Source organism: Microplitis mediator, chromosome 4, assembly GCF_029852145.1.
Source record: "Microplitis mediator isolate UGA2020A chromosome 4, iyMicMedi2.1, whole genome shotgun sequence".
NCBI lineage: Eukaryota > Metazoa > Arthropoda > Insecta > Hymenoptera > Braconidae > Microplitis > Microplitis mediator.
The window spans coordinates 12441312-12463833 of NC_079972.1; the positions used below are offsets into that span (position 1 = coordinate 12441312).

Genomic DNA, 22522 nt, shown 5'->3' on the forward strand with positions numbered 1-22522 from the left:
CAGATTCCTATTTGAATTTCCCATAAAGAAATCCATGTGTCCAAATTCCTACATGAGAATCCAGGTATCCACAGTTTCCTATGTCAAGTACTTATATGGAAATCCAGATGCCCACAATTTCTTATGTGGATTTTCTATATCGGAATTCAGGTACCCACAGTTTCCTATGCCGAGTTCTTATATGGAAATCCACGTACCCAGTTTCCTATGTGAATTTTCTACATGAGAATCCAGGTACCCACAGTTTCCTATGTCAAGTTCTTATATGGAAATCCAGATATCCACAGTTTTCTATGTGGATTTTCTACATGGAAATTCAGGTATCCAGTTTCCTATGTAAGTTTTCTACATAAGAATCCAGGTACCCATAGATTTCTATACCAAGTTCCTCTATGGAAATCCAAGTACCCAGTTTCCTATATCAAGTTCCTACATGAAAATCCAGGTACCAACAGTTCCCTTTGTGAATTTCCCATATGAAAATCCAGATACTCATGACTTCCTCCATGAATTCTTATATAAATCCATAAAATTCTATATTAATTCCTGTGGATTCTTACATAAATTCATACATTTCTATATAGATTCCTATGGGTTCTCATGCAATCCCCTGGTTTTTTTTAATAGGAAAATTAAATTTTATTTAATGGAATATTAATTACAAAAGATTTTCATTAATATATTTATCAAATGATCGTAACGCTTGTTGCATTTCTTGATAATCAGCACGTTTGCAAGCATCTTCGATAGTTAGCCAGGCAAAAGCTTGATGTTCATTGGACATTTTAACGTCGCGGGTCTCTTTGATGAGTTCTGCCAGCCAGTAGATGACAGTCTTTGGTTTTCCTTTGACGTTGTAGATTAATTCCTGCTTAGCATCTGGGAAAATTTTTAAATCTTCCTGTTTGAAACCAGCCTCTTCTTCAGTCTCCCGCAGAGCGGTTTGCATGTCGTCTTCTCCTGGATCGACGTGGCCTAAATTTTAAAAATAATTATTATTTTAAATTTGTGTGTTAATGATATTGAAAAGTTTATAATCACCTTTTGGGGGAGTCCAGTGGTGATGTTCATATGAAGCCTGCATTAATAAATACTCGACGGGTCCTCGGAAACGGCGGAAAATAACAAAACCACATGCTCGAGTGCCCATTGTAGTTCTAATTTTGTTTTTTAGAAAATGATAATTTATATAGTGACGTTAATGCTAATTAAATTAAACTTTTGTGTGGCTTCGCTTTAAATAGAATATAAAAAAAAATCTAATTAATTAATCGAAATAAAAATATATAAAAAATTATTTGTTTAGTTCATTTGAATAATTTTTTAGTTGCAATTAATTTTTCTGTTAAAAAAATTTCGAACTTTAGACTCTAAGGTTATTCATAAATAAACAAACAAACATGGAAAATAGTGACGTCTCTATTCTTGTATTCTCGATGGAAAAATAATAACTTCGAAATGGAAGATGTCAGAGCTAGTTCCTTCTTTATTTGCAAAGAGCGCTGAGCGCGAAAACTCATTACGCGGGAAATTTAAAAGTGCTGGTTGACGCGGTTTGAAATTTTCTCAATTACTACTCAAAATATGAAAATTCAAAGAAAAAATTCTAATATAAACTCCAAGAGGAAATATTTTCAGGTTTGTTTTTCAGCAAAGGCCGGAAGTCTCGCGCTTCTGTGTATTTTTTTGGAAAACGAGCAGCATCTCACAGCAGCTCACAACACGAAACTGGCCCTCTGAAGATTCAAATCTGAAAAAAAATTTTTTACATGAAGATTGTTTTTAAATGAACTTTACTCTATTGAAAAGGTTGAAAACAACTAGAAAAATTTAATTCATCAAAGATTTCAAAAATTTTGCGGCTCCAGAAAAGTTACAGTATCTCCCAAGTCATTTATTTTTATCAGCTCACTACTGATTGCAAAATCACACAGAATCATTAAGTTACTAATATTTAAACAAATTACTGAATGCGCCCTGATAGCCAGAGTTTCTGATCAGAAAGTTGAAGTACCTGAGTAGCGACCAACTTGACGACAAGTTGTCGACAACTTTCAGCTTGTGTAACTGTTGCCGACAACTTGGCTGCAAGTTGCTCAGCAGCTTGGCGACAATCTACTGCCGCAACCTGTCACCAAGTTTCTGAGCAACTTGTAGCCAAGTTGTCGGCAACAGTTACACAAGCTGAAAGTTGTCGACAAGTTGTTCGGAAAGCTGCCGTCAACTTATGGAAATGCTGACTTTTGCGGCCAACTTGGCGACAGGTTGCGGCAGTAGATTGTCGACAAGTTGCGGGCAACTTGGCTATCAGGGCATATTCGACGTTTCTAAAACTGTGAAATGGAAGCAGTCGACAAACACGAAACCAAATAAAAAGTCATATTTGCGATCAGCAGACCTTCAGCCAATAAAACCAATAGCACTAACCATTACTTTACTGTCGTTGGTAACCGCGTGCTCATTTCCGTCCATTTATAGAAACGTCTAAATATAAAAATAATAAAAATCAAATTTTTATAATTATCAGTAATTATCTTTGTTAATCAAAAATACCGCATCCTCCACGAGTAGAAAAAAAATAAAAATCACCCCTCGAAAATTCTATTATTTCCACAGTTCAATTTTATAATTCCCGGTAAATTTTTTAATTTGATAAATCATTTTTTCGCTTATCTCTCCCGGGGATTCATTAGTCGACAACCAGGTATCGTTATCAATAATATCCAATTAATATTCAGGTCACCAGCATCTATCCATAAAAATGTTGTGAAAATAAAAATAAAATAAAAAGAGTAATAATAATTCTATATCCCAGTTAACTATTCATAAATGAATTATTATTACTATTATAATAAATAAAATATATGTTAGTCATATATATGTTTAACGATATCATATGTAATAAACTACAGTAGTTATGCACTTAATTCCATGTACATTAAGAAGTACTTGAGGAATAATTATTATTGCATCCTACGCTCATCATATCTTCATTTTCCAGTTCTCCTTGCCCACGTATTTTAGCCAAAGTAATGGTTTTTGGTGTTATAATGTAATAGTTTCACCACGACCACAACTATCTACTGTACTATTACACTGATACAAAATAGTCGTGGTTTGAAACTGATAACAACCATTGATAAAGTTACGATTCCAGGTTTACGAGCTGATACAACTATTACCATTTTCTTTTTATGCCTTCTTTGGAAAATAACAATATACCTATTCACATATATATTCATATATATATATTCAACTTATCGTAATGTATTGATGATAAGAATTGTTTACTAGCTTGTATATTTATTATATATTTATTATTATTAATAATAAAATATTAAAAGTCAATAATGTATTTTTGATAGCATTAAATATAAATGTCATTTATTTTCATTTATTTAAATGTAAATTTTATTTTACTGCTTTTTTTCTACGTTGCGAATAATAAAATCGATTAGTTATAAGTACGGGTATCGAAAAGTATAAATTTATTCAATTAAGAAATTTAATTATTTCATAGGACATAAAATAATATTTTACTGAGTTATAAATAGAAATCTAATAATAAAAAATAATAAAATAAATTATATTGTTTGTTGAAGATAAAGATTGAGTATTTATTTTAAAAGATATTATTTTGCGGCTGTTGAACTTTCTAAGAAAAGTCTTAACATTATTCTACTACTTGTTAACTTGTCGATTATTTTAATCTATCATCTGTACTGTACTTCATTATTTTAAAATTAATTGTTGTCAGTAAAATAAATTACCCGACTCCCAGTTCTCTCTTTCTGTGTTTTTTACTTGTAAAGTTATTGATCACAGATAATTATTTATTTTCTTACTGATTATATATTTTTTCAATTACTATCATCATCAATTAAAAATTTTGTACTTGTGACGTGCACTGCAATAAAAAAAAACTTTTAGAAATTGTATTTTTTTCTTACAAAAAATTGTGATACTGGAAATTTTTAATTTTTACTTTTAGTGCAATAATTTGAAGATTTCATTAAAAAATAATTTTTATAATTAAAGAAATTTCGCTCAGCCCGAAATATCTGATCTCCTAAGAAAATTTTTGTCTTAAATTCATGATGTAAAATATTTCTGGCGCCAAGAAATTCTTTTTTTCTGTGTGCATTTTTTTAAAGTGAGAGTGTGAATAAATTTCGATTTTCTTCTGTCAAAAAAATTATTCTTAAATATGAAATTAATAATTTTTAATGATTAAAAAGAAAATATTGTTTTTGTAAGAGACATTTTTTCTATACACTGTAAAAAAATTTTTGGACTCGGTGTAGTGTAAATGTCTCGGTGTAAAAATTTTGGTGTGAAAATTACACGAAATTCGGTGTTAAATTTAGGTGGTGTGAATTTAAAATTTTCACACCGCCAAACATGTACAGTCGAATCGCGTTATAAGTCCGCCGACTTAAATTTCTTGGAAGACATTCCCCCTCTATGACTACAAAAATAATCATGTACACACTCACACGCTTGCAAAGTAGGGGAAGTGTGAGGTACGACGTTCGACTGCTGAGCAGAAGTGGGGGTACAGGAATTCTTAGAATTATATTCCCCTACACCCCTGTAGGCGGACTTATAACGCGATTCGACGGTAAAATTAGTCATAAAAATATTTAAATGTCCAAAATATTATTTAATATCTAAATAAAATTAGTGTAGTCATTGATTAAGAAGTTAAAAATATTAAATGATTGTTTGTTGCTCATTAATCAAAATTACGAGTAAGGGAATGGTGTAAAAAAGTAGATTACACTGTGTTAAAATTACACCGATGGAAAATTTACACCGTTATTTCACACTACACGGTCGTGTAAAGTTCTCCGGGTCCATTTTTACAGCGAAATTATTTATGATCGGAATGTAGCAGACATCAAACAGATTTAAAATTATAAATAAACAGAGTAAATAATTAATAAAATAAAATTTAAAAAAAATGCGCACTTAGGAAATTTTGAAATTAATAAGTGCATTTTTTTCAAATATTATTTTTTTAATTACTTATAATTTTAAATTTGTCTGATGTCTGCCATATTCACACACAATTTTTTACAGTGTATATAAATGTATATATAAATCGATGTATAAATTAATATTTTTAATCGGTTAGAGACTGGATTGTATCCTTTATAAATTATGATAATTTTTGTTATTTACTGCTTAGATTTATAAGATGAAGGCAACAATTTAGCTGGCACGTTACTGAGTACCCTTAATGTGGAGATGAGATGTACAAAGCAACTAGACGAAATGTATGTGGAAACTGTATAGCAAAAGGTAAGTAATAAGTGCCTAGAGCTATGTGAATATGCATGTTACATTAGGATCCTCGAGTGTATTTGTCGAAAATTGGAAAAGAGCTCGTACATCATACCATGATTATATGTACTCACATATCTCACTATTTGAGTTTAATTTATTTCAACTCTTTTTTCTCATCGCGGATTTTATTTTTATTATAACTTACCCAGTAAAATTAAATGGTAATCAAGCGGAATCTCGCTAATTATTGATTGGGTTTAATTAAATATTTAAAATAATTTTTAATTGTTTGTAAAAAAAAATGTAATTTTTTTCAGATGAAAAGCCCGATGATATCACAAAGTCTTTTATATGCGGATCGCTGTAAAAAAACATTTACTTTTATCTTTTTGTATATTTTTTTTTTCTCATTATTTATCTTTCTCTTTTACCTTCGGTTTTTCTTCTCCAACAGGCTGGTCCCTTCAAGTCGCAATTTTGCGATAAAAATCGCAAGAAAACTCATTGAAAGCGGTATAGAAGGTGCATTAAATTTACATCACTGGTATACTAACGTCGTATTCATATATGGAACTTGTGAATTCGTCTGTCAGCTTTGGATTTTAAAAGAGCTTTATTACAGAGACAAAAAAAAATATAAATGCACATGAAAATCTGAGCTTGTAATCTCCTTGAACGATGACTTCGTTCACATACGATTTTTTTTTTTTTTTTTTAATAAACTAAAAAAACTCACTCTGCATAAAACAGTATGAATTTTTTATGCTTCGCATTAACAAAATATTTTCATTTTCTTTTTGTAAAATAATTTTAATTATAATAATGTACAACATCACGACTAAGAAAACTGAAGGATGTAAACATTACAGTTTTAAAAGAATAATTAAATAATTGTAAATATTTTCACGTAGGATTTAAAAAATAAAGTCTGTTATTTTTCATACCCGTGTACTTTAGTAAACAATGAAATTTTCGTGGAGTTTCAGCGAGAGCTGATTCAAATTCTGGGATTTAATATTTATCCTTTCACTGTACCTGCAAAGAAAATAAATTTTTAAAAATAAACTTGAATAATATTTTTAAATTTTATTTTATGTTTGATATATTTTTATAAGCTTGTAAACTTTTGAGTCATTAACTATTTAAAATTGTAATGGTGAACTTTTGACCCGGTCATTTATGTTAATAAGCAGACTTCCTGTGGAAATATTTATAATTTATATAAATCGATAAGAACTGTCATCCTTATAAAATTCATGCAAATGATAATTGTGCTGATAATAACTTATTTTATGTTTAAATATTTGAATAAGTAATAAATATCAATAGAAAATTTACGTATTCAATTTCAAATATATATTTATATTTTACCTCTAGTATTTAATTATTTAAAAAATCTTTGCAGTTTTCTTCAACGTTCGCTGGCAGATTGTGTCTAATTAATTATTCAATTTTTTAAAATCTTCGTAATTTAAATATTTAAAATAAGTAAATTCATTTGAACTATTCCATAATTACGAATTTAATTTCTAAAGTTGACAGACAATTGAAAATTAAAAAATTTTTTACAAGAAAAAAAAAAAAACTAAAAATATGCACATATAGAAAATTACAAAAACTACAAGTGCATTTTTTTTAATATTTTTTTTTTGTAATTTGTTGTTTTGAAAAAAAATCCAAAAATTATTTGACATCGGCCAACTTCAGTATCATCCTGAAGTTAGCGGGCAGTTAACAATTTTCGAATTTTGTTTTCAAATTTAATTTAAAAAAAAAAAAATAAAAATATGACAAGTAGTAAAATTATGATCCTGAAGTTAGACAATCAGCAACTTTTTGATTTTTATTCTTAAGTCGATTACAAAAAACAAAAAAAAATATGCACATGTAGAAAATTCAAAAAACTATAAGTGCAATTTTTTTGAATATTTTTTTTAATGATTTGTCGATTTAAAAAAAATCTAAAAATTATTAGACGTCGGCCAACTTGTGATCCTGAAGTCAGCAGACAATTAGTAATTGTCGGATTTTTTTTTCAACAAATCAATTACAAAAAAATAAAAACTAAAAACATGCACTTGTAGATGAGTGTGAATATAGCGGACATCAGACAAATTTAAAATTATAAATAAATAGAGTAAATAATTAATAAAATTACATTTAAAAATTAAAAAATTAATAAGTGCAGTTTTTATAAATATTTTTTTCAAAATTATTTACTCTATTTATTTATAATTTCAAATTTGTCTGATATCTGCTACATTCACACTCATACTTGTAGAGAATATAAAAAACTACAGGTGCAATTTTTTCAAATTTGTTTTTTGTTATAATTTACCGTCTAAAATAAAATCCAAAAATTATTAGACGTCAGCTAACTTCAGTATCATGCCAACTTCAGTGATGATACTGAAGTTAGCCGACGTCTAATAATTTTTGAAATTTATTCAAAACGATAAATTCTAAAAAAAAAAGTATTTTAAAAAATTTCACTTGTAGCTTTTTTAATTTTCTACATGTGCAATTTTTTGTTTTATTATTTTTTGTAATTGATTCGCTGGAAAATAAATTCAAAAATTTTTAATTGTTGGTTAACTTCAAGATCATACTTCAGTGTCATAGTAAATTTACGAAGCTATAGGTGCAATTTTTTGAAATATTTTTTTCTTTAAATTTATCGTTTAAAAAAAAACACAAAAAATTATTAGACGTCGGCTAACTTCAGTATCATAATTTTTACAACCATTTAAAATTTTTTACTTCGGTCGTTAACTTCACAGGTAATTAAATAATCCAGTAGTAATGTCATCTTGTCATTAGTGTAAAACATAACCTAGTGGTAATGAAACAATAATGTGAAGACAACGACAGATTATTAATTTATAATAATTTACACCATAAATATCAAATAATATTTATAAATATGTATATATATAAATATGAGTATCTTCCTGCTGGGAAAAAGTCTTATCTAAGGGTGGGAGTGATAAAAAGTAGTGGGGCGCGGAGTCCACAAAACTACGGAGCAGAAACTGTCAGTGAGCAGCAAGCTCTCGGGTCGGGTACATCGTTTTATTGTTATAAACCGTGAAAATAATTAAACCACGTGCACACTCTTATAAAAAATTTATTTAACTACCCATTGATAATTTAAAGCAGATAAATTTTGTTTAAAGTTAATTTTCAAGGTGTGATAAATTACTGTGTTTTAAATTTATACTCCCATAAAATTTGGGTAATAAATAAAATAAAGGGTAAAAATAAGAGCTTCAAGTAATAAAATTCAGTGTACAAGTATTATTGCGTGTCTATTAAAGTTACATTTAAACTTCAGGGTAAATATAATTTGAAAGTTTAAAAATAAAATTTAAATCTCCCGAAATAAGCGCGCGAAATTTGAAAATAATTATTTTTCACTTTTGTTTCTTGTTCTCTCACTTGAATTATTTCATTTTAGTTAAATGTTAATAAAATTTGAATTAAATTCAAATTACTCGGAATAAGCGCGCGAAATTTGAAAAACAAAATTATTTATTTTGTACTCTCACTCTCTCTATTTTATTTTAGTCAAATTTTTACAAAATTTAAATGAAATTAAAATTACTCGAAATAAGCGCGCGAAATTTGAAAAAATTTAAATTACGTATTTATCATTTTCTTCGTACTCTCACTCTCTTTACATTAATTTAGATAAATTTAAATAAATAAATTTATAAGTATTAATATAAATTTTTGGTAAAATAAATTGACTGGCACTCAGTGGTATTTTTACGATTATATTACACTATTTTTTATTCCATTATCATAGAAATTGGTGAGCAAAATTGTTATTTACTTATGATGTACATTTGTATTTATATATTCCAACTAACTAAAGTCACGAAATAAAAGACAAACAGATAAGAAATCAGACAATTGTAGTAATGATAAAATACAGATAACAACTATAAATATATAAACTGTTGAGATTTAAAAATGAGGAATTGTCGAAATAAAAAAAACACATCTCTATCTATACAAGATGATTCATTATATTTTTTCCATTTATAATAAAAATATATAATTATACTGTTATTATTATTATTTATAAATGTATTTATCTATTGACATATACATTGATGTACGTTTTATTTGATGCACGTGCTCAACAAATGACAAGATATTGTAATTGTGCAGTGCAACACGTATTTATGTACAGGCGCGATCGCTGTACTCAGTCGCCTTTCTAATGAATGAAATGGAAAAAAAAAAAAAAAATACGGTGTAATATAAAGGGACACGGTGTTTATTGTTGTTACGCGTGTTAATTTATTTACATACTTCTTACATACAGAGAATAATTAAGTTACTCGCGGCTCGCGGAAAGAAAAAATAATAGTTTATACTGACGTTAGAAAGACAAATGTTCAAGTGAGAGAGAGATATTGTGAGAATTAGAAAGAGAAGTAAAAACGGAAACGAAATTGCTATTCAATTAAAATACAATTTACGTGGTAAATTTACTGCTCATACGATTTTATCAACATTTAATTAAAATTTCATTGTTCAGATATTTATTTATTTATTAAGATTTTTTTTTTTATTTAGATCGGAGGTTTGATGTTTCATTGCCTGATTAAAGTGGATAAATTTATTTAGAGGTATGTTTTTATTTTTTTTAAATTAACTTTTTTTTTTTTATTAGTTTGATAATAGAAATTTTTTAATGATACTGAATTTGGCCATAATACTGAAGTTAGCCGACGTCTAACAATATTTGGACTTTTTTAGGAATGATAAATTATAAAAAAAAAATTATTTTAAAAAATTGCACTTGTAGTCTTTTAAATTTTCTACATGTGCATATTTTTAATATTTTTTTTTCTTCAAATTTAATTGTTAAAAAAAAATGATACTGAAGTCAGCCGACGTCTAATAAATTTTGGATTATTTTTTAAGCGAGAAATAATAAAAAAAAAAATATTTAAAAAAATTGCACTTGTAGTCTTTAAAATTTTCTACACGTGCATATTTTTAGTTTTTTTTTTTCTTTAAATTTAATTATTAAAAAAAAATCAAAAAATTTTTAATTGTCTGCTAACTGCAGAATCGTAAAAAAAAACCTAAAAATTTTTAATTGTCTGCTGACTTCAGGATCGTATTTGGCCAACGTCTAATAATTTTTGAATTCTTAAAAAAAAAATATTTAAAAAAATTGCACCTATAGTTTTTTTAATTTTCTACATGTGCATATTTTTAGTTTTTTTTTGTAATTAATCGGTAGGAAAAAAAAATTTGAAAATTGCCAATTTTCTGCCAACTTCAAGATCATTTTTTTCGATATTTAATTATTTTTTATAATTAAAATAAAAACTTCTAATATTTATTGTAATTTTATAATAAAATTACAAGTCTTAAAAAATTTATAAAAAAGTTTAAAAGTAGAAAAAAATTGATTTTAATTCAATAACCATCGAGTTAAGTGAGTTATGTTTATTAAATTCAAATGGTCTAGAAGTTGGAAACTTGTCTACATCAATATTCAATTTCTGTTCATTTACCTTCTCAATTTATTTATTTATCAAATATATTCAGCTCTGGATTGGTCCGATAAAAAATTTTAATTTCAATTTCTTATACGCGGCCGTACTTTTTTTTTTACCCATCTTGCTCTTTTCTGAATGTACATGCATCATTAAATCATTGATTTAATTTAAAATTTTATTATTTCAATTAATACGAATTAATTTAAAATATAAATAGCAGTTTAATTGAATGTAAAGATATTGAATATTGAATAGATTTAGTATTGATGTATTAATTAAAACATAAAACATCAATAAAAATTATTTATATATGTCCTCTTCTCAAGTTGGGCTAATAAAATTTAAATACTTGACGTAAGTCATTTATGCACAGATGTATTGCTCTATTTTAATCGTCATAACACTAACGGAAATTAAATGTCGTCATATTTGACAAGTAGTTGTTAACAATAAATCAATCAACTTGTTACCGTGAAATTATACCAACAATTACCGTGAAATAACTTAAATATATATGAAACTAAAAATCAACCAGATAATTTTAAAAATTATATGATTTGATAAGATACCGAAATTTGATGATACTGAAGTTAACCGACGTCTAATAATTTTTGAAATTTATTAAAAACGATAAATTATAAAAAAAAAAATATTTAAAAAAATTGCACTTATAGTTTTTTTAATTTTCTACATGTGCATATTTTTAGATTTTTTTTTTTGCAATTGATTTGTTGAAAAAAAAAAAACCGAAAATTATTGTCTGCTAACTTTAGAATCATAGTCTGCCGACATTTAATAATTTTTGAAATTTATTCAAAACGATAAATTATAAAAAAAAAATATTTTGAAAAATTTCACCTAGAGATTTTTTAATTTTCTACATGTGCATTTTTTAATTTTTTTGATTCGTAAAAAAAAAATCCAAAAATACTTTACTGTCTGTTATCTTCAGGATCATTATTTGATTACCAGCTTTTTTTTTGAATTTATAAAATATATTTTTTTTTGTTTCCTTGGCAAAGTGATAAACACAAAAACAGAACTAGCTCAACGACTATGCAATTCTTCAAGCACGAAAAATTTTATTTATACTCTCTGTTTTATTGTATACTATATATATAAATATATATATACATCGCAGTAGTAAGAACTCGAGATGATACGACAAAAATAATATTGAGACCATTAAATCTTTTATTTTATTTTCTTTGCTTCGTTAGATAAAGTAGAAAGCATTTTCTGAAACCTTCTTTCACTTTTATTTATTTATTTTTTAGCTTTAATTCATACTTTATTTTTTTTTTAATACCAAGTGTTTTATTTTATAACCCGCGATATTAATATAATTTTATTTCGCCTTTCTCTATTTTTTTTAACGCAACATTTAAAAACACTCAGACAATAAAACACGCTGATTATAATCTTATCGAAAAAAAACAATTTTAAGATTAGTTATTTAATTATTTTATTTACGGACTATAAACTTGTGTTTATTATCTTATCATTAAACCGCGAATTAAAAAATTATTTGAAAATTACAGCCGCGGTTGGTACATTGTAGCGAGGTTGAAGTTAAAAATAAATAAATAAATTGGGTTTGTAGTAATTATATATAAAATTATTTAATTGTATATATGTATATATTTATAAGGGTGATATATATTTTATAAAAGCGTAGGTAGGTTTTCGCCAACAAGGCTCGGCTGTGTCGAGACACATCAGCTAAACGACAAGTGACCGCGTGCTCATGACAGGGACACGTTTATTTTAAAATACCAACAGTAGCATCCAAATTATCTATAGTAATTACAATAATTTATGGGCATTGAATAACCAATTATTTGACATACATATAAACCAATCGTATTCAAATCATCGTGTCATTTACAACTGTCAATTATTCTTATCACTTTTCCTTTAACTCTACATTTAAATAAATTTTGTTTCATTTATTATTCATTACTAATTTATGTCGACATTAAATTTATCATACATTTATATATTTATTAATTAATTAAAAATAGTGATAATTATTATTTATTGATTAATTATTAATTAGTATTTACATATAAATGTATAATTACACTGTAAAAAATCATGACACTGAAATTAGCCGACGTCAAATAAATTTTGGATATTTTTAAAAATGATAAACTCAAAAAAAAAAATATTTGGAAAAATTGCACCGATAGTTTTTTTAATTTTCTATATGTGCATTTTTTTAGTTTATTTCTTCTTCAAATTTAATTTTAAAAAAAAAAATCCAAAAATTTTGAATTGTCTGTTAACTTCGGGATTGTAAGTTAGCCAACGTCTAATAATTTTTGAATTTTTTTTAAAGACTGTACATAAAAAAAAAATATTTTAAAAAATTGCACCTATAGTTTTTTTAATTTTCTACAAGTGCATATTTTTAGATTTTTTTTTTTATGTTAAATTGTTGAAAAAAAAACCCGGAAATTGTTAATTGTCTGTCAACTTTTAGATCATAAAAATTTTTTTAAATTTCTCATTTTTAAAAAATTCAAAAATTAGTAGACGTCGGTCGAATTTAGTATCATAAAATCATGATCCTGAAATTGGCAGACAATTTATAATTTTTGAATTTTTTTTTCTACTAATTAATTACGAAAAAAAAAAAAACTAAAAAATGCACGTGTAGAAAATTAAAAAATCTATAAGTGCAATTATTTGAAATATTTTTTTTTTTTTTAAATTTCTCGTTTTTTAAAAATTCAAAAATTAGTAGACGTCGGCCAAATTTAGTATCATAAAAAATCGGGGTCATTTCGGAGTATTTTTCATTTTATTTAAATCTGCATTCACTCGAACTTCCGGAGTTATAAAAAAAATGACTCCGCATATAGAGTAAATAAGAAGTTTGTTTTTCCAGCGAAGTCATTTCGGAATGATCTGGATTTTATTCAAATTCGCATTCACTATTTAGAATTTAAATATTAAAATAAACTCCCCTTTGAAGTGAATTTGACTCCAAGGAGATTAAATAAATACATAGTCATCCGCTCCGTATTTACTCCGGTTTAAAGTATCGAATGATAATCCAAATAGCATTTCTATATATGTATATATATTAGTAGATGTTTTTTCGTTTAAAAAAAAATGAGACACACGAGATAAGGAGAGAAGTGTTTTTCACAAGATACGCATGAAATCTGAAATACCCGAGAATAAAACGCCGTCGCGACTGTCGTTGACCGTCTGGAAAGTTTAGTTCTTAGATTTTCGTCCCATTTTATCCCGTCCCTTTTCGTACTTGTCATTTATTCTTGTCCTTTTATTTCTTATTCTATAAACTATTTCTATCCTTTGTGTACAAGTATCGTCAACTATACACTTTTCTTTTTTATTTTCCTCTCCTTCAGCATCTTCCTGTGCTTTCTTCATTTATTTTCTTACCCTCCTCTTCTTAAACTCAAGACTAAAGCAGAGCAGCAATAGAGTAGATGAGTATAGAATCTTCGAATGTTTACATCGGGTAAACTCTTCACTCGATTCAACCTCCTACCACTTGGAATTTTCAAAACTTTACTATCGTGTATATTCCACATCACATGTTCCTGGGAAAATAACAGCTAAACTTTAAGATATTAACGTCGAAATACAATTACTGTTATTTTACAATTCTCTCTCTCTCTCTTTCTATATAAATATATACATATGTAATTCAGAGCCACGCATAAATAAGTGACATACATAGAAATAGTATATTTTACACCTCGGGCAGTAAAGTAAGAAATGTCTCAGATCTCATGTAATTGTTGGCCGAGGCGAAGCCGAGGTCAACAAACATGTGATCTGAGGCTTTCTTATTTACTGCCCAAGGTGTAAATACTATTTTTCGCCTCGACGGAGGCGGAAAGCGGAAACTTCGTTTCGCACAGCGGGAGAAAAGTTGACGCTTTTCGCCCGGAGGGGCGAAAAAGAAGTTTTTGACGCAAAAAATTTTTTCTTACCACAAGATGATTTTTATTTTCAATCTATAATTCAAAAAATTTTCTTAGGACGAGTAGAAATTTATTAATTATTTTATGATTCTGAAGGTAGCGGACGTCTAATAATTTTTGGATTTTTTTTTAAATAATAAACGATAAAAAAAAATATTAAAAAAATCCCAGAGAAATTTTTTTCCTTTACTTTTATGTGCTAAAGCTCAAAGAGCTCGAAAACAGCGGAAGGTTTTGTGGCTGGCCCGTAGTGTCAACCGATAGACAGATTTTTTTTTTTTTTCAATAAAATACTTCTTCTTTTAATTGAAAAGAATTTAAAGCGAAAATTGACATGGAATTTTTTTTTCAATACAAAAAATTGATAAGTGTCATCCGAAATAATTTTTAATAAGTATTAAAATCTTAAGACAAATGGTACCCAAGTGGCGCAAAAAAATTGATGAATTTTTGTTGAATTTGATAGTTAATTGTTGACTTGATTTTAGTAAAATATCGACAATTTTTTTTTGCGCCGCTGAGGAAGAGATGGAATATTCTGAAAATTTTTGTATTTTAAGCTGGAAAAATGTGCAAGACAAATTAAAATTATGATGACGTAATGAAAGACAAAAATTGTTAATTGTCTGCTGACTTCAGGATCATAATTATTTTAGCTTTAATTAACAAAAAAAAATTTTATTTATTTTATTTTTCGTGTGTGTGTTTCAGATTTATTAAAATTAACAACCCTGAGAAATGGAGAAATTTAAATAAAAAATAAATTAACAGTGTGATAAAGCCTTATTTTAACAACTAATTTATTAATATCAACTATTAAATTAAATGTTAAAATTTTAATTTAAATTAATCATGGAGGAGGATGCCTGGTTTTCGTGGATCCTCACAATTCGACAGTGTTTTAATGTGAGTATTTTATTTTAACGTTTTTTAAATTACATCGTAAACTTTTTATGCGATAATTAAAAATTAATTATCAAGTAACTCGTGACTTACACCCTCGTGTTTTACTTCATTAATGATATTTTTTTTTCTTTATTATTAAACACTCTACTATAAATATTTTATTTAGAAAACTTTATAATTGTGATTCCTATGTCCGCAATGGACAACATAAAATTTTCTTAAATCCTTGAAAAATTATTACTAAGGCCAGGACTTTCGCGTTAATTTAAAAATAATTAATACTTAATGTTGTTAAATTTGTTATATTACGGGGAAAATATTGGTCTTATAAAAAAATTTTTCAAACAAAAGTTTTAGGAAATTTAATTTTCTAAAACAAATGTCTCTTATAATTTCTTCTTAGGACTAATAAGAAAGCCGTAATTTCAAAATTAAGATTTTCATAATTAATCAAATTTTGAATCATTCATTATGAATCTTAATTTTTGAATTACGGTGGAAATATTGATCGTATAAGAAAATCATAAGAGATATTATTTGTAGAAAATTAAATTTCCTACAACTTTTGTTCGAAAACTTTTTTAATAAGACCAATATTTTTGCCGTAATATCAAAAATTTGAACTACTCATTTCAAAAATAAGGCAAAAATCTTGTCCCTAATTATTACGAAGTAAAAATTTTTCCGGAAAATTTATTTAAAAATTAGAGCTTATGCGCAATAAATTTTTGTAATTATTTTCAAAAAACAAATCCAATAATTAACGCGTAATTTTAATATTTTTTAATTTAATTAACAGTTTACGTGATCAATCGGTCGTTCGGCATTTGCTATTCGTAACAAAAATTTTAATCATTACTCACTCAATAGTATAATCCATTGTTATTTTTAAAAATCTTGTGTTCTGTATATGAAAACATAAAAACTTTTTTCAATTAATTTAAACTCGACACAAAAAAATTCCCACGGCAAACTTTCTTTTTTTACCTATTACACTTTTTCAGAGATAATTGGATGATAAATTGAAAAAAAAAAAATATATAGCAAAACTCAGAGTTAATTAACTTATTGATCCATTTATAAAAATAATTTTTTGCTAATTACTAATTAGAAACCTTTGAGTATTTATTAAATATTAAAGTTGGTAAACAAGCCGTTAACTAAATTAAAGCCAAATTAAAGTACTTGAGCGAATTTAAGTACTAAAGTTTATTGAAAAAATATTATTACGCCGTAAAACACTAAAAGAGTTATAATAGTATTTAAGTAGTACAGTCAGATATAGACAGTGTAATTTTAAAAAGAAATATGACATCTTAGAGAGTCGTTGAGAGCTCGTTAGAGCAAATCTTATGAACGTTAAAGTGAATGTTTCTCTCCTTTTAACTTAGACGGCATTAAAAAAAAAAATCCCTTTGCGTTCTATTCCGGGATAGGGAATTCGTTCAGGAACTTTTCCATTGGGCAAGAAATTAACGGAAAAAATAAACGAGTTACCGGTAGTACTGCTTCCGCTAATTTCATCTCTGACCTCAAGGAGATCAACTGAAAGTTGTCGTACTCGTCGTCGTTTTTCCCATCATCTTCCTCGTCGGCATTTTCAAGTTGCCTTTGCTTTACTTTGTATTGCTTACTTGTAAATACTGAAAAGTCTTTACGGTTTTCGTCCCTCTCTATTTTCACTTTGCTTTAATGTTTGCCCAGAAAATTTAAAAGATAAATTCATTTGAAATATATGTAATGATTAAATGAATGTTTATTTCATTATTTACAAGTGCACTTTATTATTAAATTACAAACTTTTCATTTTTAAACTGAAACCATTCCGAACGGCTATTTATTTATTTCACTCTATTTCGGATGAAGAATTTAATAATATAAAGATTTTTTTATTGAAAACTGTCCATGGATTTTTATTTTCACGGGTTCTGAGGACTTTTTAATTAAATTTTTCTCATGTAAAAGTCCTTTGACGGAGTTTATTTTATTGATTTATTCCGGTATCATAACCAGTCCATATAAATAATAAAAAAATAAAAAATTTATTTGAAATTGCCGCGCAGTTTGACAATAAAATAAACAGGATATTAAATTATTGAATGCATTATCTCTGATGTCTAGTCGGATACACGAGTCTCTTTTGTGTAAAAAAAATTGACTCATCAGGAAATTCTTTTCCGTTTACATAATCATCATATTCACGTGATATATTATTACGTCTATCTAATGTCTTAATATTGTTAATCTAATTATCGATCTACTGACATGAAAAAAAAATTTGTTTTAATATTTCTTCACATAATTGTTTAAAAAAACAGTAATTGTGAGCTTTTAGAATGTGAAATTTGAATTTAAAATAATTTGCGTGGGAAAAAATTTAAATTTGAATGTAGGATTATTTATTTTTATTATAATAACAACAATAACGTTTGTATTTGCCCACACATACGACTTCCTCTTCTTTCATTTCGTTGTCCTTTAGATCTTAGCATCGTTAACGTAAGCTATTACGGCTTGCATAATTCTACATGGCACGTGTCCGAGCATAAGAGCGCGCAATTCATTTCCATCCGTGCACGCACGGGCGCACTAGAGAAACGTCTTTACTGCTTACTAGATATATTCTCGTCTAATACTCAGTATTAAAACCATTTTAATCCTCCATTTTTTTAACAAGTACGAGATTTAATTTACCATATTTTTTTTGAATTATTAATGATAATTTTTGACTTCCGGTTCTGTAAATTTAACAAGAGTTAACTAGAGTAGAAAAGTGTAATTAAATGGATAATTTATTTCAAATCATACCTCTAATTACTTGGAGTAACTTTTTCTTAATTGGGTAAAAGTACGATTTTGAATTCCGCGCCATTTTTGAACGATTGATATTTTATTTTAATATGAGAAATTTTTGAGTACGATATCGTTATATATGATTATTAGGGTGGTAAAAATTAAATTTTCTTAGGCGCCCCATAAAAAGCCTCTTTTTAGTGAAAAAATACGCGGAGAATTTGGTTTTTTCGTTTTAAGTAAAAAGTTCATTTTTTGGATGCAATCAGGGTTTTTTTTAAATATCTCATGAAATTTGCAGATTAGAGGAAAAAATCGTGGGAACAATTTTGTAGGAAATTAAATTCTTGACAAAAAAGGTCATGTTCATTTTTTTTATAAAATGTATATTTATGAAGATATTTTGAAAAAACTTTTTTAGATCTTATGAATTGAGCGTTTTAAGGATTACAAATTTTGGAAATAACATTTTTCGAAGTATATAGAAACGACTACAAGCCCAAATAATTGATATGTTACGATTTACGAAGTTGTCTATATTTTAGAAAAAACGTTATTTTAAACATTCGTAATTCTTAAAATACTCAATTGATAAGATCTAGAAAAGTTTTTTTGAAATATCTTCATAAATACGCATTTTATAAAAAAAATGAATATGGCCTTTTTTGTCAAGAATTTAATTTCCTACAAAATTGTTCCTATGATTTTTTCCTTTAATCTGCATATTTCATGAGATATTTAAAAAAAACCGCGATTGTATCGAAAAATGAACTTTGATCGTCCTGCGGCGCGTGTTCTTTTTACTCAAAAAGAAAATACTAAATTCCCCATGTATTTTTTCACTAAAAAGAAGCTTTTTATGGGGCGCCTGAGAAAATTTAATTTTTAACGACCACCCTAATGATCATATATTGCCATATACTGTCAATCTACATATATGATCATATATGATTCGTTTTTTCCGGGATAACAAAAATTGTGATATTTTTTAATTAAGATAAAAATTTTTCAGGAACCATGTAACTGATAAGTAAAAATTTTTCTTCTATTCTATGAATTAAAAAAAAAATTTTAATTAATAAGTGAGCAATTTTTTTTTTTTTTCTTGAAAATAGAAGTATGTATTAGAAATCGGTCGAAGCTGTGATATTATGAGACAGAGTAAACAAAAAAAGTAAATATATAGAGTAAAAAAAAAGTTAAAATTTACTATTGAAGTCTTCTGTAGCCGCAGGTTGTGGCAAGGGATTTTCCTCATGTTTCTCTTGGTATATAAAGATAAAAAAGTAAAATACAAAAAAGGAAAACTAATAAATATAAAAAGGTAAAAAAATATATGACGAAAGAATATAACAATAATAATCATAATAAAAAAAGTTAAAACTTATCATACAGTCAATGGAATTGAATATGAATTTTATATATTTTTATAAAAGAAATGTCTTTCGACACATATTTCTTTATAAATATTTATTTTAAAACCCTTGTAGCTTCTGCTACTGATATTTATACTGTTGCTATTTTTTTTACCGGTCAAAAATTTAAAAAATAATATTTATCATTAAAAAATGTTTTGCCGTCAATTAAAAATGAAAATGTAAGATAATATGTGACTGAAAATAAAATAAATCGGTTTTATTTTAGTACTGAAATCCGGTTTCTCTTATTACCGAGCAAATCATCATGATCTTGGTATTATATTACGTGTATTGAAAATTCTATAAAATCTTCCAAGCGAATATTACGATCACAACACAGTAGAAAATTCCCGCACTATAATACTTAATTTATATGCTCGATAATAAATGATAATAATCATAAATATATATGTAATACCAAAAATAGTGAGGATTTATAGTGAAAAACAAAGTAATGAAATACAAATTATTGGACGATTTTTATTTTTTTCAAAAAAAAAATGAATAGTCGGCAGCAAATACTTTCGCATATATATTTATATACATACTAAATATTTATCTCATGTATACCAAGGTAATGTCTAGCTTTATTTCATCCTCATTTATAATCGTATAAAATGATGTTACTTTGCCATGGCTACAACCGGTTTTCGTTGTCATTCATTCGTTCATTCATTTATTTTAATCCGCCGTAAAACGTAAATTAGATTTATTCGAAAAAATTCTCCGTCATAAATAATGATTTAGATAAGAGAAGAAATTTAGCAAATTTTTTTTTTCTTCAATTTATTATTATTTTGTTTATTTAGGATTTATTTTTTTATCACGATTCCATTGACCTGTGAGCGTAACATAACCACTCGGCGAATCGTAAATAAATTTATTAAAAAGGTACAAGACAGGTTTCCGCAGGGAAATGGAACTTGAGTTTTTGTTGATGTTGGAAATAGTTTTAAAGTTTTTTTTTTTTTTTTAAGAAATATAAGTAAACAGAAATACCTTCTAGTATTTTTTTAAATGCTACAATAATATTTTTGAATTATATCCTTAAAAATATAAGACAAATTTTAGTTTATATCTAGGATGTAATTCAAGTAAAAATTTTATGATCCTAAAGTTAGCAGACAATAAAAAATTTTCAGTTTTGTTTTCGATGATTTAATTTAAAAAAGAAAAAAAACTAAAACTATGCACATGTAGAAAATTAAAAAAACTACAAGTGCAATTTTTGTGAATATTTTTTTTTTATAATTTACGGATTTTTAAAAAATTCAAAATTTAATAGAAGTCGGTTAACTTCAGTATCATAAATTTTTTTACTTCTATTGAATGCCGATAAATAAAAAAATTGAGATTATGCTGAGCTTTAGAATTTTTCTACATCAAATTTTCAAAAATTTAGTGAAGTATTTTTTTTACTAAAAATAAGAGACGAAATTTGCGGGATCTCACAAGTGTTCTAAGATGGGCATGCTATTAAAAAAGGAATATAAGATTAAATGAAAAAAATTTTAAAGCCGAATATTGATATCAGTATATAATTTATGCATTACACTGTAAAAAATTTGCGGAATGAACGCAGATTAAATCCGGAGTGAATGTGGATTTAAATAAAATCCAGATCACTTCGAAATCACTCGGAGTTTTAGAAAAAAATACTCTGCTGGAAGAACAAACTCCCTAATTATTCCATATGCTGATTATTTCTACGACCGGGAATTCAAGTGACAGAATGAATTCGGATTCAAATAAAAACTAAAAAACTCCGAAATAACTACGCTGGAAAAACAAATTTCACATTGACTCCGTATGCAGATTGATTTTTGCCAAAACTCCGGAGCTCAAAGTGACGGAGTATTCCGGGTCACAATATCTAGCCTCATCGAACTCAAGTAAGCCACATTCCAGCCTCACCGAGTAAAAAAAGCATTTTGAGTCTCAAATGATGTTCAAAAAGCATCAATGAGCCTCAAATGGTGATCAAGGAGCCTCAAATAATACTAATCGAATTTAAATTACATAGTCAAGTAGGTTCATTTGTGACTCATTGAGGCTTCTTGAGGATCTTTGAGAATCATTTGAGGCTCAAAATGCTTTCTTTACTCAGTGAGGCTGACTTGGGTTCGATGAGGCTAAATATTGTGACCCGGGTAAATTCAAATTTAAATAAAATCCGTAATCATTACGAATTCACTCCCGATTTTTTACAGTGGAAACTCATTTCTGTACTGACAGTTAGAAGTAAAAAGTATTATTTTTTATAATAATAAAATCTAAGTATTAATTAACCTACATTGATGACTTAAAAGCGCGTTGACTCTCTTTTACCATTTAAATAAAATATTTAAAATATCAGCATAAGCTACTTTTGACAGACTGTCAACATTAAATATTCAAAATTCCTAATTCAGCGTAAGATTGGCGTCTTCCCTGTGAATCATTATCAAATTATAATCACGGCTCAAAATAAACTTTTTCCTTTAGTAATTAGTTTAACTGCCGCCAGACATTTATCTAGTTATTAAAAATATCAGAGCACACAATTTTCTAAAATTAGTGAACAAATTTCGTAAGAAGTTATTCAATGAAATTATATATATAAAAAACGTAATAATGATAATAATAT

The 22522-nt window shown here is 26.9% G+C and overlaps 1 protein-coding gene and 2 long non-coding RNA genes across 4 annotated transcripts; 1 reads left to right on the forward strand and 2 right to left on the reverse strand.

Moving 5' to 3' along the window:
* Positions 1-614: 614 nt before the first annotated feature.
* Positions 615-1407, reverse strand: LOC130667010 (bis(5'-nucleosyl)-tetraphosphatase [asymmetrical]). Its single transcript, XM_057468379.1, has 2 exons — positions 1042-1407; positions 615-975 (listed from the first exon to the last, which is right to left on the reverse strand). Exons 1-2 carry the CDS (start codon positions 1148-1150, stop codon positions 659-661), a joined length of 426 nt encoding a protein of 141 aa, XP_057324362.1. The 5' UTR covers positions 1151-1407; the 3' UTR covers positions 615-658.
* Positions 1408-3443: 2036 nt separating this feature from the next.
* LOC130667011 (uncharacterized) lies at positions 3444-8862 on the reverse strand. Of its 2 annotated transcripts, XR_008989783.1 has the most exons (6): positions 8050-8862; positions 6661-6818; positions 6234-6324; positions 5721-5900; positions 5495-5650; positions 3444-3907 (listed from the first exon to the last, which is right to left on the reverse strand). It is a non-coding gene; the product is annotated as an uncharacterized LOC130667011 (long non-coding RNA). The 2 variants fall into 2 exon arrangements; XR_008989782.1 differs by lacking the exon at positions 3444-3907 and having other exon boundaries at positions 5286-5650; positions 8050-8859.
* LOC130667012 (uncharacterized) lies at positions 3724-5873 on the forward strand. Its single transcript, XR_008989784.1, has 4 exons — positions 3724-3806; positions 5192-5304; positions 5607-5652; positions 5744-5873. It is a non-coding gene; the product is annotated as an uncharacterized LOC130667012 (long non-coding RNA).
* Positions 8863-22522: the final 13660 nt, after the last annotated feature.

Coding starts and splice junctions, on each gene's coding strand:
- LOC130667010 (XM_057468379.1), bottom strand. CDS start 1,150: ATGGGCACTCGAGCATGTGGTTTTGTTATTTTCCGCCGTTTCCGAGGA. Junction 976..1,041: donor CCACTGGACTCCCCCAAAAG/GTGATTATAAAC, acceptor TTTAAAATTTAG/GCCACGTCGATCCAGGAGAA.